The 16,577-nt window shown below is 40.2% G+C and overlaps 7 protein-coding genes across 7 annotated transcripts; 1 reads left to right on the forward strand and 6 right to left on the reverse strand.

Annotated features, from left to right (window-relative positions):
* Positions 1 to 124: 124 nt before the first annotated feature.
* LOC148168015 (glyoxalase domain-containing protein 4) lies at positions 125 to 1,611 on the forward strand. Its single transcript, XM_088045630.1, has 3 exons — positions 125 to 445; positions 734 to 990; positions 1,038 to 1,611. The coding sequence occupies exons 1-3, from the start codon at positions 180 to 182 to the stop codon at positions 1,478 to 1,480; spliced, it is 966 nt and encodes a 321-aa protein (XP_087901756.1). The 5' UTR covers positions 125 to 179; the 3' UTR covers positions 1,481 to 1,611.
* LOC148168016 (peroxisomal acyl-coenzyme A oxidase 3-like) lies at positions 1,553 to 4,248 on the reverse strand. The gene is made up of 8 exons (XM_088045623.1): positions 3,898 to 4,248; positions 3,546 to 3,851; positions 3,180 to 3,499; positions 2,856 to 3,135; positions 2,565 to 2,808; positions 2,294 to 2,521; positions 2,091 to 2,242; positions 1,553 to 2,043 (listed from the first exon to the last, which is right to left on the reverse strand). Exons 1-8 carry the CDS (start codon positions 4,009 to 4,011, stop codon positions 1,648 to 1,650), a joined length of 2,040 nt encoding a protein of 679 aa, XP_087901749.1. The 5' UTR covers positions 4,012 to 4,248; the 3' UTR covers positions 1,553 to 1,647.
* A 93-nt stretch (positions 4,249 to 4,341) lies between these two features.
* Positions 4,342 to 6,148, reverse strand: LOC148168017 (cytochrome P450 4C1-like). Its single transcript, XM_088045626.1, has 5 exons — positions 5,954 to 6,148; positions 5,800 to 5,909; positions 5,475 to 5,751; positions 5,013 to 5,428; positions 4,342 to 4,968 (listed from the first exon to the last, which is right to left on the reverse strand). Exons 1-5 carry the CDS (start codon positions 6,117 to 6,119, stop codon positions 4,456 to 4,458), a joined length of 1,482 nt encoding a protein of 493 aa, XP_087901752.1. The 5' UTR covers positions 6,120 to 6,148; the 3' UTR covers positions 4,342 to 4,455.
* A 397-nt stretch (positions 6,149 to 6,545) lies between these two features.
* Positions 6,546 to 8,215, reverse strand: LOC148168018 (cytochrome P450 4C1-like). The gene is made up of 5 exons (XM_088045627.1): positions 8,044 to 8,215; positions 7,893 to 8,002; positions 7,564 to 7,840; positions 7,103 to 7,518; positions 6,546 to 7,058 (listed from the first exon to the last, which is right to left on the reverse strand). Exons 1-5 carry the CDS (start codon positions 8,207 to 8,209, stop codon positions 6,546 to 6,548), a joined length of 1,482 nt encoding a protein of 493 aa, XP_087901753.1. The 5' UTR covers positions 8,210 to 8,215.
* A 71-nt stretch (positions 8,216 to 8,286) lies between these two features.
* LOC148168019 (peroxisomal acyl-coenzyme A oxidase 3-like) lies at positions 8,287 to 10,712 on the reverse strand. The gene is made up of 7 exons (XM_088045624.1): positions 10,533 to 10,712; positions 10,181 to 10,486; positions 9,815 to 10,134; positions 9,491 to 9,770; positions 9,201 to 9,444; positions 8,930 to 9,157; positions 8,287 to 8,886 (listed from the first exon to the last, which is right to left on the reverse strand). The coding sequence occupies exons 1-7, from the start codon at positions 10,644 to 10,646 to the stop codon at positions 8,342 to 8,344; spliced, it is 2,037 nt and encodes a 678-aa protein (XP_087901750.1). The 5' UTR covers positions 10,647 to 10,712; the 3' UTR covers positions 8,287 to 8,341.
* Positions 10,713 to 10,744: 32 nt separating this feature from the next.
* LOC148168020 (peroxisomal acyl-coenzyme A oxidase 3-like) lies at positions 10,745 to 13,165 on the reverse strand. Its single transcript, XM_088045512.1, has 8 exons — positions 13,049 to 13,165; positions 12,700 to 13,005; positions 12,053 to 12,652; positions 11,762 to 12,005; positions 11,491 to 11,718; positions 11,292 to 11,443; positions 10,959 to 11,246; positions 10,745 to 10,917 (listed from the first exon to the last, which is right to left on the reverse strand). The coding sequence occupies exons 1-8, from the start codon at positions 13,160 to 13,162 to the stop codon at positions 10,807 to 10,809; spliced, it is 2,043 nt and encodes a 680-aa protein (XP_087901638.1). The 5' UTR covers positions 13,163 to 13,165; the 3' UTR covers positions 10,745 to 10,806.
* A 115-nt stretch (positions 13,166 to 13,280) lies between these two features.
* On the reverse strand, positions 13,281 to 16,410 carry Nup107 (nuclear pore complex protein Nup107). Its single transcript, XM_088045340.1, has 6 exons — positions 15,431 to 16,410; positions 15,200 to 15,382; positions 14,955 to 15,154; positions 14,648 to 14,908; positions 13,466 to 14,345; positions 13,281 to 13,418 (listed from the first exon to the last, which is right to left on the reverse strand). Exons 1-6 carry the CDS (start codon positions 16,295 to 16,297, stop codon positions 13,311 to 13,313), a joined length of 2,499 nt encoding a protein of 832 aa, XP_087901466.1. The 5' UTR covers positions 16,298 to 16,410; the 3' UTR covers positions 13,281 to 13,310.
* Between the last annotated feature and the right edge of the window lie 167 nt (positions 16,411 to 16,577).

Below are 16,577 nucleotides of genomic sequence, written 5' to 3' on the forward strand. Positions count from 1 at the left end.
GCAGGCTAGACAACCAAACTTACACATCTGCGTAAAATACAATATAAAAATAACTAAAATTATTAAAAGAGAGGTATTTAAAAATTTAATAACACATAATTTTATTAGGCATCATTAGAATGAAGTTTCATGTGATCTCCCGATTAGATTGTCACGTGACAATTTCCTGATGACGTTTCATGTTTAACAACTTTCCTAACCTTGAAATCATTACTGTCATTACAGTTGTCACAGATTTTCCAAATTGTAAACTTTTAAATTTCAAATTTACAAGTCAATTTGTTGTGTTTATTAAAATTATGAGTTTTATCACAGGCAGAGCGTTGCATTATGTTTTTAAAATTCCGGACCGAAAAAAAACGGCCCTTTTTTATCGCGAAATTTTGGGCATGAAAGTGTTGCGACACGAAGAATTTGCCGATGGATGTGAAGCAGCGTGCAATGGGTAAGATGTGAAAATGGCAACATTTTTTTGAGTTTATTAGATTTTTTTGAAACCCATTATGTAAACTGCGATTAATATCTATTGTACTGCTTTTTATTACAACTGTAATTAAAAAGGTTTAAACAGGGGATTAACTTAATCCTAATATGCCACCGTTTCTCTGTAACAAAAACTTCTTGGAACTGAGCAAAATTTCGCTTCTTTCAAGACCCCCTTAACCGCCCAACTCAATTTCCCCACCTCTAAACAAGTCGTTAGTGTAATTATGTTTGTTTTCTTCTCATTTAGCCCCTACGCCAACCGCTGGAGCAAAACCATGATAGGCTACGGCCCCGAATCCAACCATTTCGTGGTCGAATTGACCTACAATTACGGGATCAAATCCTACGACCTAGGCAACGATTTCCGCGGCATTACCATCCGTAGCCGTGAAGTTTTACAAAGAGCAAAAGAACAAAACTGGCCCATCCTTCCTGGCAACGTCCTCGAAGCTCCAGGTGGCTACAAATTCCACATCATCGACGAACCTCAGCCTACTGATCGTGGTACACTCTTAGCATCTATCAATACTCTTGCCTAATTTTCTTTTTAGACCCTGTTGAAAAAGTCACACTTTCTTCGTCTAATATGGCGAAATCGATAGAGTACTGGAACGGGATTCTGGGACTTCGTATTTTTAGTAAAAGCGATAAGAGCGTGGTTTTGGGGTTCAAAGAGAATGAAGCTAAATTGGAATTGGAGGATATAGGTGGACCTGTAGAAAGAGCGAAAGCGTATGGACGAATCGCTTTTGCTTGTCCGCTCGACCAGCAACCGGCAATCGCGAAAGTGATTGAGGAAAACAAACAGGCGATTTTGACGCCTTTGATTTCATTGGATACTCCGGGGAAGGCCACTGTCAGAGTTATTATTCTAGCGGATCCGGATGGGCACGAAATTTGCTTTGTTGATGAGGAAGGATTCTCCAAGTTGTCAGAGGTTGATCCAGAGGGTGATAAATTGTTGAACAGATACATAGAGAAGGATAAATCTTAAATATTTTACTCATATGAAACCGAGCACTGGTGACGGTTTAACTTTGCACTGTGGCTGTACTTCAAGAGAAACTTTGTATAAGAATAGTTTTATTTGTGTAATAAAATATATCAAAGATAACAAAATCATAACCAACCACCCAAAGAAAAAGTTCTCAAGCTATTTGATCACAATTTGTTACGAATTTGATTCCATTCTACAATATCGCGCCACCAACTGGGCCTGCTCATGGAGTATGGTGACCGGAAAATCGCCGATTTGAGTCGTTGGTACACCTGGCCATCTGAAGCTCCTAGAACTGAGTTTAACATGAAATCTGGAGGGGCTATCACATCAATCAAAGCAACAGCGTCGTCTTTAATATCGTTGCAGAGTTTAAGAATCGCTTCGTGTATAATTTGAGTCGGTTGCGAGCCTTTGATGTAACCGCCTTCGTACAACGTCCCCAAGAACTTTTCAAGACTCCAAAGGCCATACAAAGAGAATAATTTCAAGAGAACATTCCTTATGCTAGAATCGGTAGCTTCACTGATTACTTCCAGCATTTTTTGAAGGAAGAAATGCTGCAATTTAGGTGTCATTTTTATTTTTTCACTAAAGGTAAGTTCACCTGAATGAAAGCGATGCCCAAACTCTTAGCATAATAAACTTGAATGTTGTTTTTGGCCCAGAAGTCTCCTTGTTGGGGCGTCAGAGTATCAAGTTTGTTCTTTGTTTCCTTCAGAAGATAACAAACAAGCCACTGATATGCGTCCATGATGGCTACAAGAAAATCACTCAGTCTAGTTTGCCCATTTAGACTTGAGAACTTACTCTCAGGTCTGCACACGGCATCTACGCTGCCGGCCGTAAACCGATGGCTGAGGATTTGTAAGGACAAGAAGTTCGCCGACTTCATGGGAGTTGAGATCTTTTTACCTTTCTCGATGTCTGACCACACTTTGAGCAGCCAGTTGCTCGTCTGTTGAATCAACACATGATTTTCGCCCTCGTAGGTACAATTAGCGTCATTGTCGTTGCGAATATCCCCAATTCCGGCCACTAAAATCGTCATGAGAAATTGGAAGTGTTTGAATTTCTCTACCTTTGAGATATCCATGACCACCGCAAGCTTCTCTGCATTCTTGAATCGCGTCTCTGAACAACCATCCAGCTACGGGTTTGCAACCAGAGGACACAACATGAATTTCAAGTCCGAGATCGGCTGAAGATTCTTTGTTGCCACCCATAAGCGAATCAACAGTAAAACGATACGTGGTGTCCACCAAAAACGTGCTAAAGACTCTTACCACATAAGCGGCTGCTAAGTATGGTAAAAGTCGCATTTGCTACAGATCGAAAATAGTTACACTTCTTGGAATGATCGTAAACTTACATGCGACTGGTACTCTAAAATGGGTACTTCTTCGCCTCCGTCTGGACCAAATTGTTTTCGTACCGCTGCGTATCTGATGGCGATGGTAAGAGCTTTGCTGCCATAACTCTCAGCAATGCCAGTGATGTTAACACGTCCAATGGAAAGCGCGCCTAAGGCAGCCCCATGTCTGTCTTTCGCGGTTTTAAAAGGAGTCACATATTTTCCTTCAGGACTCACATCGGCATTCTTATTCAACAGGTACTCGCGGGGAATACGGTACTTATCAAAAACCAAAAAACTGGTAAAAATTAGTCGTGTTGTACAAATTGAATTTGAACGTACCCATTGTCGATCCCATTTAGACCAATTTTCTCCCCCATGTCTCCCACTGTGACCCCAGGATAAGGCAACAAAGTCTTAGGATCCCGAATAGGCACTATAAAAATGTGCAACCCGTAGGAAACCCCATCAATGTAAAGTTGAGCGTACACGGCTGCGTGCGATGCCATCTGACCTAAGCCCCCAGCCCAACATTTCGCAGCCTCAAAATCCGGCGTGTCCATAACAAATTGTTGGGTTTCTCTATCGTAAGTTGCGGTGGTCCTCATACCCTTGGTGTTGGTCCCGTGCCCAATTTCAGTCAAACAGAAACATCCATTGATCTAGAAGTTTTTAAGTGTGGTAACTGAAATTGGGATTGTAACAAACCTCGCCATCTTCCGACTGCTCTAGGATTTTGTAATGTCTTTCAGTCCCTTGACTCCTCAACACGCTTGAAAATAGACCTTTGCCCACTGAGTATTTAACGGAAGAGGAAGGACTGAGTTGCATCATCGCGCGGGTACTAGCAGCAGCCCTTTTGAAATCCTCCAGAAGGGTAGGTACCGAAAGTAGTTCAATATCTGCATGTGCCAACGACCGACGAGTGGCCGTACGTCTTTGTTCGTCAAAGCTTTGCATGAGAAGGTCCTGCTCGTACTCAGGATGATTCTTGAGCACTTCAAAGAGATCATTCTGCAAACACAAAATCAACCAGCAGCCATTTAACTCTTGTACTCACTTGATACTTGATTATGTCTTCAGTTTCTAGGAAAGTCTTGAGTTTCTTCCAGTCAAAAGACGCCTTTTTTCGGTAATAGTCCAAAGGACCCGGGGCAAAATCAGGTAGCGACATTGGTCAGTGGGTGCTCGGGAAGAGAGTTATCTTGTGACTGATAAGAATTGTTATTGTTTGTTGTAAAACTGGCTGTGTCATGGAATGTTGTCAGTTGTTATTACGATTACATGAAGTGTTCAAAAGGATGAACTTTATACTTTGGGCGAAAAAATAACCTCACTTACAAGTGTGACACGTTGTCCTTGACCTATTCACTCAATTAATGAAGAAACTGGATTTGTTTAGTGGGGGGCCAAAATAAAATTCAAACTAAATATGTCTTTTCGGTGTAAACCAGTATAAAACTAATAAAATATATTGTTAAAAGTTGGGAATTAAAATAAAAAATGAAGGACAACAGTGGTTTTAATCAGTGCCACATTTTCAAGAGGTGCAATCAATCATTTCATTTTAACTGATTTGCTTTCAATGGAAACCACTATCATGTTAAAAAATGTTTTATCAGTTCCTTGGTACGAACTTCACTTTGATATTCTCCATCGTCCGAAGAATTATATCAATTTTCAGAGCAATCGTTTCTGGGGTATCCACCGGTTCCAATACAAAGTTTCCTAAAATACCAGAAAAAATAGTTTTTAACTCCAACATTGCGAATTTTTGTCCTATACAGTTGCGCGGTCCCGCGCTAAAGGGAATGTACGCATAAGGGTGTCGGTCTTTACAGTTTTCAGGAAGGAACCTATCAGGATCAAACTTTTCGGGATCAGGATAAATATCAGGATTATGATGCAAATCATAGATATGAACTTGAACCATGGTCCCTTTCTTGAGTTTATAACCAGCAGAAGTGACGATGTCTGCACCCAGCACCCGGGAGATGAAAGGAACACTTGGATATAGCCGCATAATCTCTTTAATGCACCTCTCCATGAATCGAAGCTCTTGTAGTTCGTCGTAGCTGGGTTTCTTCGTAACGTCCCCTAAAACCGCTTGCATTTCTTTGAAGATTTTGTTCTGGAATCAAAATGTTGTGAGTTGTTTTGTTGATTCGTAATTACCTGGACTTCGGAGTGGTTAGCGATGACCATAAGTCCATAACAAATCGCAGTGGAAACAGTGTCGTGGCCTTCAAACATGAAAGTGTCCACTTCTTCGCGGATTCCAGAGTCGTCTATAATTCCTTCGTCTTTACTTCTGAAAAGTAAATCTAACATTGCTAGCCGCTTTTTCTTGTTATCCGCTGAAGCTAGAAGCCGCTTCTCTTGTTTTGTTATGACTTCGTTAGTGAAATCGTGTAAGATTTTAACCAATTTTAACTCCCTAAAGAAGTTACGAGTAAAGAAATACAAACAGTCGTATACTAAGTAAGTATTAAAAGCTCGATCGACAATAATTTGACCCAATTGATGGATGGCATTCTCATAAGCTCGTTCTTTCGAGGAGTTCAAGTCCATTTTTCGACCCATTGCAGTTTCTACAAAACCATTGTTGGATTCTCTAATTTATTACGCGATTCGTACCTCCAATGACTCTCAGGGTGAAATTCATGATAATTTCATTTACCTCCGTGTGAGGCTTATCTACCTCAGCTTTCAGCTTCTGTACCAAATCAGCGGTCCTTTCATTGAAGACATGGATAAAATCCACGAGAATAGAAAAATGAAAAGTAGGTGTTAAAATCTTCCTTCTTTGAGCCCACTTGTCGCCGCTGCTAGTCAGAAGACCGCTTTGCAACCACCGATGAAAAAAGGAGTAGAGGATACTTTTGCCACCGTGCCGCATCTCAGATAAAACAATCTACGATATTACAATTAAAAACTAAGAAATTTAGTTCGCAGTGCGTACGGCTGTGTCTTCAGGTGTCACGACGTTAAAAGCTGCCATGTGTGCAAGCCAGATCTTGTAACCTGTAGGGTAACGACGGGCCCATTGTCTTGCAATCTTAAATCCCACGTCTATTTTTTATTATTGGAGTAGTTTCAAAGTTTTTTTAACTTACCCCGGGGACCTAGAAGGACACCCATGTTGGTAAAAAAAATGTTTTCTATTGGAGGGCCTTCGACTTTGTGTACGTAGTACAAAGCAGAAAGATGATCGTAGACTCTCTTGCCATAGTAGAGAAATAGGAGTAACAAAATCAAAAGGACTAACAGTACCAACGCCATGATACTGAATATAATAATTATTGCATTTAGTTATTGATCTGATTCCAGTTAGTGCAGTAACCTTTGAACATGTTATCGTTTTCCAATTTTAGAAAATGTATGAAAGAATGAAAATATTGACTATTACTTTAATTTTCTAAATGAGAACCAGTAGCCTGCGGCGTGTGTTTGAAACTTTTTGCTTGTTGACTTAAAAAAAAGGAATTAAACCGATTTCGTTCCGAAATCTAAAATATTTTCATACTTTGTTGCATAAATTTGACCTAATTTTCCCGAAACTGTAGTTAATATTGTTATAGTTTTTTAAACATGCAAAAATGATTAAAAACAGTTTGTAATTACCACTAATGACTCTTATTTATACAACTGTTACCAATTACCAAAACGATATCAGTCAAAACAATTTATTCTGATACGATTGCATGTTTACATTCTTGATACAAATTTGACCTTAATCCCATCCTTGGTTCTAAAAACAATATCAAAAGTCGGAACAATCGTCTCCGGTGTATCCACAGGTTGTAAGACAAAATTCCCCAAAATACCACAAAACACCGCTTTTACCTCCAACATCGCGAATTTCTGCCCAATACAGTTCCGCGGTCCCGCGCTAAAAGGAATGTATGCATAAGGATGTCTGTCTTTACAATTTTCAGGGAGAAACCGATCGGGGTCAAACTTTTCAGGATCAGGATAAATATCAGGATTATGATGAATATCGTAGACATGAATATGGCTAATCGTGTTCTTCTTCAATTTGTAACCAGAAGACGTGACGATGTCTTCACCTAAAACCCGTGAGATGAACGGGACACTCGGATACAACCGCATGATCTCTTTAATGCATCTATCCATCAGGCGGAGTTCTTGTAGCTCTTCATACGTTGGTTTCTTTGTAACGTCGCCTAAAACTGCTTGCATTTCTTCGTAAACTGCGTCCTGGAAACAAAACATAGTCACTCGTAACGGATTCTTGAGATTACCTGAATTTGGGGATGACAAGCGATCATCATAAGTCCGAAGCAAATCGCGGCCGAAACCGTGTCGTGGCCTTCAAACATAAAAGTGTCGACTTCCTCGCGGATACCTGCATCGTCTATAATTCCCTCTTCTTTGCTACTAAAAAGTAAATCCAACATAGCTAATCGCTTTTTCTTGTTGTGACGAGGGGCTAGAAAATGCTTTTCTTGTTCCGAAATCACTTCTTTGGTAAAGTCATGTAAGATCTTAACAAGTTTTAACTCTCTGAAGAAGGTCGGCGTAAAACTGTACAGCCAATTGTACAGTAAATACGGGTGGAAAGTGCGGTAGACAAAAATTTCACCCAGACGATGAGTGGCTGTTTCATAAGCTTGTCCTTTTGAGGAATTAAACTCCATTTTTCGGCCCATCGCGGTTTCTATAATGAAGACTTGTTGAGTTTGTACAAACGAAATTTCCTTACCTCCAATGATTCTTAAAGTAAAACGGGTGATGACTTTATTTACATTCGTGTGAGGTTTAACTGTCTCCTCTTTTAATTCCTTGACTAAATCACTTGTCCGTTCGTTAAAAACGTGAAGAAAATCTTGGAGAATAGCAAAATGAAAAGCTGGTGTTAAAATTTTTCTTCTTTGGATCCACTTATCGCCGGTGCTCGTCAAAAGACCGCGTTGCATCCATCGATGAAGTACGACGTAGACAAGACTTTTAGTGTTGTGTTTCACATCGGACAAAACAATCTGCAAAGTACATAAAGTGAAATGTTACGATGAATACCACCGCACCACGTACACCTGCATCTTCTGGGTTTACAATGTTGAGTGAGCTAAAGTGTAAGAGCCATATTTTGTAGACGGGGTAGTACTGATTGGCCCATTGTCTCACAACCTGAAATCCCTTTTCTATTTCTCATTATTGAAATCAATTCGGAGTTTTAACTTACCCTGATTTACTAAGAGCGCTTTCATATTACCGATCATATTTTCCATCGGAGGACCTGGTAGTTTGTGTACGTAAAGCAAACCAATAACATGCTGAACAATTTCTCTAACACAATATAAAACAAGAAGAAGCACAAGTGCTAAAAGCACCCAAAACGTGAACGTCATGATTTAAAGTGTGGTTCCAAATCCATGAACTTCGACTCTTATCTAGGAATTTTGGGTATAATTGATAACATAAACGCTGCTTTCTTTACAAACAACTTTATTTGTCAAAGGAAACTTATCAAACTAATTGCTTTATAATTTGCTTTGATTGTTATCATTAACTATTTCCCGCCACCATTTTGGTCGGGTCATCGAATTTGGGAAATAAAGAAGGGCCGCCTGAAGTCGTTGATACACCTGTCCATCCGAAGCTCCAAGAACAGAATTTAATATAAAGTCAGGCGGCGCAACTGCATCTATTAGAGAAACGGCATCATCTTTAATTTCGCTACACAATTTCAAAATAGCCTCGTGAATAATTTGAGCCGGACGGGGACCTTGAAAGTAGCCCCCTTCATAAAACGTTGCCAAAAACTTTTCAAGACTCCAAAGACCGTACAAGGAGAATAATTTCAAAAGAATATTTCGTATGCTAGAATCGGTGGCTCTGTCAATCACTCCCAGCATCCGTTGAAGAAAGAAATGCTGAATAAACGAAATAGCGGCGTTTTTGGCGTAAAAAACCTGAGTGTTGTTCTTGGCGTGAAATTCGCCTTGTTTTGGTACCAAAGAGTCAAATTTACTCCTCGTTTCCTTCAGGAGGTAGCAAACGAGCCACCGATAAGCGTCGATGATGGCTACAAGTTTTGTCATTATCGTGTCTTCAAATGTGAAACTTACCTTCAGGTTTGCAGGCCGTGTCCACGTCGCTTGCCCTAAATCGATGAGTCAGGATCTGTAATGACAAGAAATTCGCGGATTTCATAGGTGTAGAAACCTTTACGCCTTTTTCGATTTCTGACCACAATTTGAGCAACCAGTTACTCGTCTGTTGGATCAAGACGTGATTTTCACCCTCGTAGGTACAATTAGCGTCGTTGTCATTGCGAATATCGCCAATTCCCGCCACTGAAATCTTCATGAGAAATTGCGAGTGTTTGAATTGAAGTACCTTTTAGGTATCCATGACCACCGCACGCTTCTCGACATTCTTGGATCGCATCTCTGAACAACCAAGTCGCTACTGGTTTAGAAGCTGAGGACACCACGTGAAGTTCAAATCCGATTTCCGGTAGAGACTCTTTGTTTTTTCCCAAAAGAGAATCAATCACAAATTGGCAAGTTGTCTCTAGTAAAAAAGTACTAAATGTCCTGATCACGTAAATAGCCGCTAAATAGGGCAAAAGTCGAACTTGCTGCAAGAATAAAACATTGGCGATGTTCGTAATTGTGGCAACGTACGTGTGATTGGTACTCTAGAATTGGTACTTCTTCACCTTCGCTTGGACCAAACTGTTTTCGGACCGCGGCGTATCTAATCGCAATAGTGAGGGCTTTGGTCCCATAAGCGTCAGCCATGGTGGTGATCCCTACACGCCCTACAGAGAGAGCCCCTAAAGTAGCCCCATATCTGTCTTTCGTCGTTTTAAGATGAGTCACGTACTTTCCATCAGGGGTTACATCAGCGTTCTTATTTAAAAGGTTTTCACGGGGAATCCGATACTTGTCGAAAATCAAAAAGCTGTACAAACGAAATTATTAGTTGCTCTTTACCACAGAACATACCCATTATCCATTCCATTGAGCCCAATTTTTTCGCCCATGTCCCCTACAGTGACTCTAGGAAACGGTTCCAAATTTTTGGGATTTCTAATGGGCACTACAAAAACATGCAGCCCATATAAAACCCCATCTACATAAAGCTGCGCATACACGATCGCATACGAAGACATCTGGCCTAAGCCTCCGGCCCAACATTTAGCCGCTTCAAAATCCGGCGTGTCCATAATAAACTGTTGGGTTTCTTTATCGTACGTCGCTGTGGTCCTCATACTTTTAATATTAGAGCCGTGTCCAATTTCGGTTAAACAAAAGCATCCGTGGATCTAAAACGGTGATTTTTACAAGACAAAACAATGGTTATTAACATACTTCGCCGTTTTCCACCTGCTCTAAAATTTCGGAGTGTCTTTCAGTACCCAGACTCCGCAAAACCCGGACAAATGTGTTCGTTCCGAGAAAAAACTTAATATTAGCAGAAGGAGTAAACTGTATCATGGTACGAGCGGTCGCTGCGGGTCTTTTCAAATTTTGGAACTGCTGAGGGGGCGACAGTAACTCAATGGTTGCTTGAGCAAGAGTACGACGTGTTGTAATGCGTCTTTTATCGTCCAAGCTTTGAAGAAAAGGCTCACATTGGAATTCCGGATGAGATTTAAGAACTTCCCAAAGATCATTCTATGAACAACTATTAGATTAATTGTCACTGGTCTTGAATACTTGCTTCAAATTGTACAATTTCTTCAGAGTCGATGAAAACTTTCAGTTTTTTCCAATCAAAAGAAGCTTTTTTGCGGTAGAAATCTAACGGACCTGGAGGGAAATTCTTTAATGACATTGTTACACGCAACGAACTTTCAGTCAACTGCAGTAAAAGTAACAGTCATTGATTTATGAATAAACAATTAACGGATGAATAATAAACAATCAACAATAGCGGGTGTTAACCTTCAAGTCTAATGGAACCTTTTTATTTTACATAACTCTACAAAAAGTGTTTACAACTTGTGCTGGATGCTCTTTTTCCAGTTAACGATTTCACGCCACCACGAAGGTCTATTCATAGAATCTGGAGACTGCAGTATGGCGGATTTTAGCCGCTTGTACACCTAAAAAAAATTCGTACTTTTTCAAAATCAGTTACTTTTACCTGTCCATCTGAAGCCCCCAAAACAGACTTTAAAATAAAATCAGGGGGCGCTATGACATCTATTAATGCAACAGCATCGTCTTTAATGTCACTGCATAATTTTAAAATCGCTTCGTGTATAATTTGAGTTGGTTGTGAGCCTTCCAGGTAACCTCCTTCGTACAATGTCGCCAAGAACTTTTCAAGGCTCCAAAGGCCATACAAAGAGAACAATGTCAAAAGTACGTTCTTAATGCTAGAATCAGTGGCTTCACTGATCAGTTCCAGCATTTTTTGAAGGAAGAAGTGCTACAATTAACCTGTACATCAATTTTTTGCTAAAATTAAATTTACCTGGATGAAGGCGATGCCCAAATTCTTGGCATAGAAAACTTGGATGTTGTTTTTTGCCCAGAATTCGCCCTGCTGTGGCGTTAGAGAATCGAGTTTGTTCTTCGTCTCCTTCAGGAGATAACACACAAGCCACTGATACGCATCGATGATGGCTACAAGTAACTCAGTCTAGTTCACGCATTCAAGACTATGAACTTACAATAAGGTTTGCAAACATCGTCTACACTTTTTGCCTTAAACCGATGAGTGAGAATCTGTAACGACAAGAAGTTCGCTGACTTCATAGGAGTTGAAATCTTCACGCCTTTTTCGATTTCTGGCCACATTTTGAGCAGCCAGTGGCTCGTCTGTTGGATCAAAACGTGGCTTTCACCTTCGTAGGTACAATTAGCGTCGTTGTCGTTGCGAATGTCGCCAATTCCCGCCACTAAAATCCGCATGAGAAATTGGGAGTGTTCGAATTGAGCTACCTTTAAGATATCCATGACCACCGCAAGCCTCTCTGCATTCTTGGATGGCATCTCTGAACAACCATCCGGCTACAGGTTTAGAACCTGAGGACACCGCATGGATTTCAAGTCCCAGCTCGTCTAAAGACTCTTTTTGGTCGTTCCAAAACGAGTTGATAGTAAAGCGGTATGTTTCCTCAATCAAAAATTCCGCAGAAACTCGAACGACATAAGCAGCCGCCAGGTATGGCAAAAGTCGGATTTGCTACAACTTAGAAATCGAAGAAATAGTTAAAAATTGTTATAACCTACGTGTGATTGGTACTCTAAAATGGGCACCTCTTCTTGTTCATCCGGACCGAACTGTCTTCGCACAGCTGCATATCTAATAGCAATAGTGATGGCTCTAGTGCCGTAGTTTTCAGCAAGAGCAGTAATGTTAACGCGCCCTATAGAGAGAGCCCCTAATAAAGTCCCCAGCGCGTTTTTCTTATTTTTAGGTGGGTTCAAATATAACCCTTCAGGGCTAACATCGACATTCTTATTCAAAAGATTTTCACGAGGAATGCAATAGTTGTCAAAAATCACAAACCCATTGTCGATTCCATTAAGCCCAATTTTCTCACCCATGTCTCCAACGATAATCCCTGGATAAGGTAACAAGGTTTTTGGATCCCTGATAGGGACTAAGAAAATGTGTAACCCCCGGCAAACCCCATCTAGGTAAAGCTGAGCATAGACAGCTGCATGTGTGCCCGTCTGACCCAGTCCTCCAGCCCAACATTTTGCTGCCTCGAAATCTGGAGTGTTCATAATGAATTGTTGAGTTTTTTTATCATACGTCGCGGTGGTTCGTAAATTTTTAGTATTGGAACCGTGCCCAATTTCAGTCATACAAAAAGAGCCCGAAATCTAAAAAAATCTAGAAGTGAAATCTGTTGAAAAAAAAGAAGACGAACCTCGCCGTTTTCGGCTTGTTCTAAGATTGTGGAGTGCCTTTGAGTACCGGAACTTCTTAAAACATTGACAAACAAATCTCTTGCTATAAAAAATTTCGCAGAAGAAACATTACAAATCTGCATCATCATGCGGATTCCAATAGGTAATTTTTTCAAATTTTCCAAAAAATGCGAAACTGAAAAAACTTCCATATCGATATACGCCAGCGAACGACGCGAAACTATGCGTCTCTGATTGTCAAAAGTTTGGGAAGACACGTCCTCTTGGAATTCAGGATGAGACTTCAAAACTTCGCAAATTTCGTTCTGAAAATCAAGGCTAAAAATGCCAAAACCAGTATCAACTTACTTGATATTTGATCATGTCTTCAGTCTCTAAAAAAATTTTCATTTTTTTCCAATCAAAAGAGGCCTTTTTGCGATAGAAGTCCAAAGGACCTGGGGAAAAATCAAGGAACATCATCGCTGGACAGTAAAATACTAGCGAGGAACATTGAACACTATAGACGTATATCTAATTATTGTTGTCGCTGACCTCGAAGTTAACTTGTTTATAGGAGAATTAAAGTAAAATAAAACGCTTGTTACAAAAGTAAGAATTTATTAACAATTCAAGCAGTTGAGGGGTTTCCGAAGGGATCCTTTTTGGCATTCAGAAGCGCTACGGAACTCTCACAGATCTTCTCCAAAATTTCCCCCAACTTCTCTTTTGAGTACACCTAAAACTTGATTTAAGTACAAATGAAAAATTACCAGTGAGTCTCACCTTATAAAGACTGTATTTTTCCGAGGCAATCAAATCCGCTAATTGTACTGCTTCTTCGTGTGAACTTGACTCTTGCAACACAGAGCACAGCAATAATACAATTTGAGGAATACAAATCGCTCTCAAGTACTCCGCGTCCTCTCTAACTTTAAGCCATCCTTGCGGAAACAACAGTACGTTATACAATAAAGTCGTGGCAGTTTTCGCTGTATGAGATGTCGTTAATTTCCACCGTTCCATCTCGGCAGAAAATTGTGAAACTTTGTGATTATGAGCCACCTTCTCAGTGAAATGAGCGTTCGAAGGGAGCTCAGGCGGCGGATTCGGTTTATTTCTAAACTGCGTAAACCACTCATTGAACGCCTCGTGAGCGTCTAAATACGTTTTATAACTCAGAAACTCTTGCAGGATCAGATCAATCTCATCGGAAATCTCTCCCTCGCTTTTAATCTTCCCGATTGAATCCGATGGGATTTTATTCACCGCCAATTGAGCCGCGTCTAATTTCCCAATTAACAAAAACTTGAAGACTAAAGAGTTGGTTTGGTTCAAAGCCTCAACGCGTTGCTCTTCGTAAAACATGAGCCAATCGAGAGAAGAAATTTTTACTTCGTCGACCGCGGTCAGTTTTTTTTGGAGATTTCCAGCGTTGTCTGTTTCAGTAGGCAAGTTGATTATTCGTTCAACTATGCATTCGGTGATAGCGAAGACATCGAGGTTGCAGTCTTCAGCAAAGCGGAGAGCGGCTTTACGGTCGTCGGTTGTGAGGAGTTTCTCGCAGTATTTGGCGTAAAGATAGATTTGTTTGCGCTTGCCGAGTTTGCTGACGTAGAATGCAACCAGCTGGGTTTCGTTCATTTCGCCGAGGTGGTTGATATAGCTGGAGAAATAAGATTTTTTTATCTTTTAACAAAGGTTTTAGTACACGTAAATCATGTTTTTTTTATCACACTTCACCCATTAATGATTTTTTAAAGGTCAAAACATGTTTAGTGCTCTACGCTTGGTTCAAAATTCGATAAAAAGTGAACTTCAGAGTGGTAAACAATTAAAATTTCTTACACTTCGCAAATAGAATATCAAGAAAAAAAAGTTTAAAACACATAGTTCAAACTCCCTAGTTTTTTTCGGCGGTTTTTAAAATGTTTATGTTAATTATTTTTTCAAAATAAAACGACTTACGCTTCAATAATTTTTTCGTAGGCTTTCCTATCAGTGGTCTGTCCCACGCTTTCCAGAAACAAGACCAAATGGGCAAAATACCTCAAAGACTGCGTGGTAACCGTGGGATTCTCTGAGTACTGTTCCAAAGTATTCATTAAAGCCGGAATGTCATCCAAGATAATATATTTCTGGATCAAGTGATCAATAAGTTGCGACTCTGAGGCTACCGCTTGCTTATTGATGGTTTCGAGAATTTTAAAAATGTCATCAAGAGACAACCTGAAACAAACAAATCAGCGAAAAACTAACAAATTTAAACTACAACTTTTCCTCCCAATATTCTTCAGGTAGTGGTTTATAATTTTTTGGTATACAATCTCGGATTTCTGATTCGACTCTCTTGTCGATCATGGTCCTCATGTACGCCCATAAAAAGTCTTCCCAGTTGTTGCACACTGGTAGAATACCTTCCAAGAAGCCACACAAGGAGGCAACAGCCGCTTTTTCGTGAATATCCAAATAAGGCTAAAAAAACATAAAAGAAAATGAAACGAAATAAAATTAACACACCTTTTTGCAAAACTCAAGGGCTGCGAATTTCCATAAATGACGATTACTGTTGCCTTCTACGTCCTGGTAGTCAGACCCATCATCCATTTTTACGTCTCCATTCTCAGAGATGTAGGGGTTGTGGTACAGTTTCCACCCTTCCAAAAGGGCGGCTCTCCAGGGATGACCGCTGGTGAAGCAATACTGAAAAAAAGTTGTTAATAGACTATTAAGTACGAATTTAGAAAAAACCTCTTGGGCGCCCTCTAGATTACCACATCTAATCTCCATGAAGATTCTTTGGCACAGTTTTTTGTCGTTAGCGCTATCCAAGTGATGTAACGACAACTCTTGTGAATGGGGGGCGTCTGGATGGATATTGTCTATAATATCAACAGTACTCCCAATTGCTATAGAATCAGGTGCAAACAACTGGTGTAGCGTGTTCTCCCAACCATAAGACGAATCAGAATAATGCAAAATGGGGTCGTCTCTATCCAGAGCGCTTCTTTCAAGCCAATCAATAACAAGCTGGCTCTCTCTAACTAAATTATCCTTTTTGAACAACTCATCCACACAGTTTTTCTCACTATGTCCTGAATATTGATTCGCGGGTTGTTGCTCTATCTGTTCCGCTTGCAATCTATCGTTGTACAAAACATAAATAAGCCTCCATGTGCTTTTCTCATTCTCCAGCCACTTTTCTTCTGGTATTTCCCCTACAGCCACCTTGGCCTTAAGAGAGTTAATTACAGCTAAAGCATCAGAACAGCATCTAGCTAAATCCTTCACCACTTCCAACATTTCAACATTGCCTGAGCATCCTTGCAGAGTATCAGCAAACTCTGTGTATAAATTATCAACGGTATTCGTCCAAGGCGAGCCCCCTTGTACAACGGAACCTATCATCGACTTGTTACCCAACAACTGTATGGTGTCAGAAAAAACTCTGCTTTCTGCTTCTGCCAACATTTGGAGCTCCTCGGGTGCTAAAGCCATTGTATCGTCGGTCAATTTTTGGTGCCGGAGACCAGTAGTTGATAATTTGAAGAGACCCTTCGTTGGAGTTTTGAGGGCATCTTCGAGGAGACGCACCGAGCGGTCTAAGTCGTTGTCCATTTTCAAGAAATATTAGAAATTTACCGGAAGACTTTTTTTATGATACACAACCTCAAACTTTTGAATTGGAGAAAGTTTGCGCATGACTTGTCTCTACGCATGACACTGGAATGACAGGTGAGAGTTTTTATTCCACTACATTTGTGAATACGTTTTTCGGTGGAATTTGTAAAGGGTGTTTAAAACCGCGCGTAATTTTTTTTTCAATATTTTTGTTTTCTTTTGAATAGAGCACTCATTAAATACGCAAAAATTTGAGATTTTTAAAGACAAACTATCA

This window comes from Gnatocerus cornutus, chromosome 9 (assembly GCF_029298725.1).
Source record: "Gnatocerus cornutus isolate USDA-ARS CGAHR chromosome 9, icGnaCorn1.1, whole genome shotgun sequence".
Classification (NCBI taxonomy): domain Eukaryota; kingdom Metazoa; phylum Arthropoda; class Insecta; order Coleoptera; family Tenebrionidae; genus Gnatocerus; species Gnatocerus cornutus.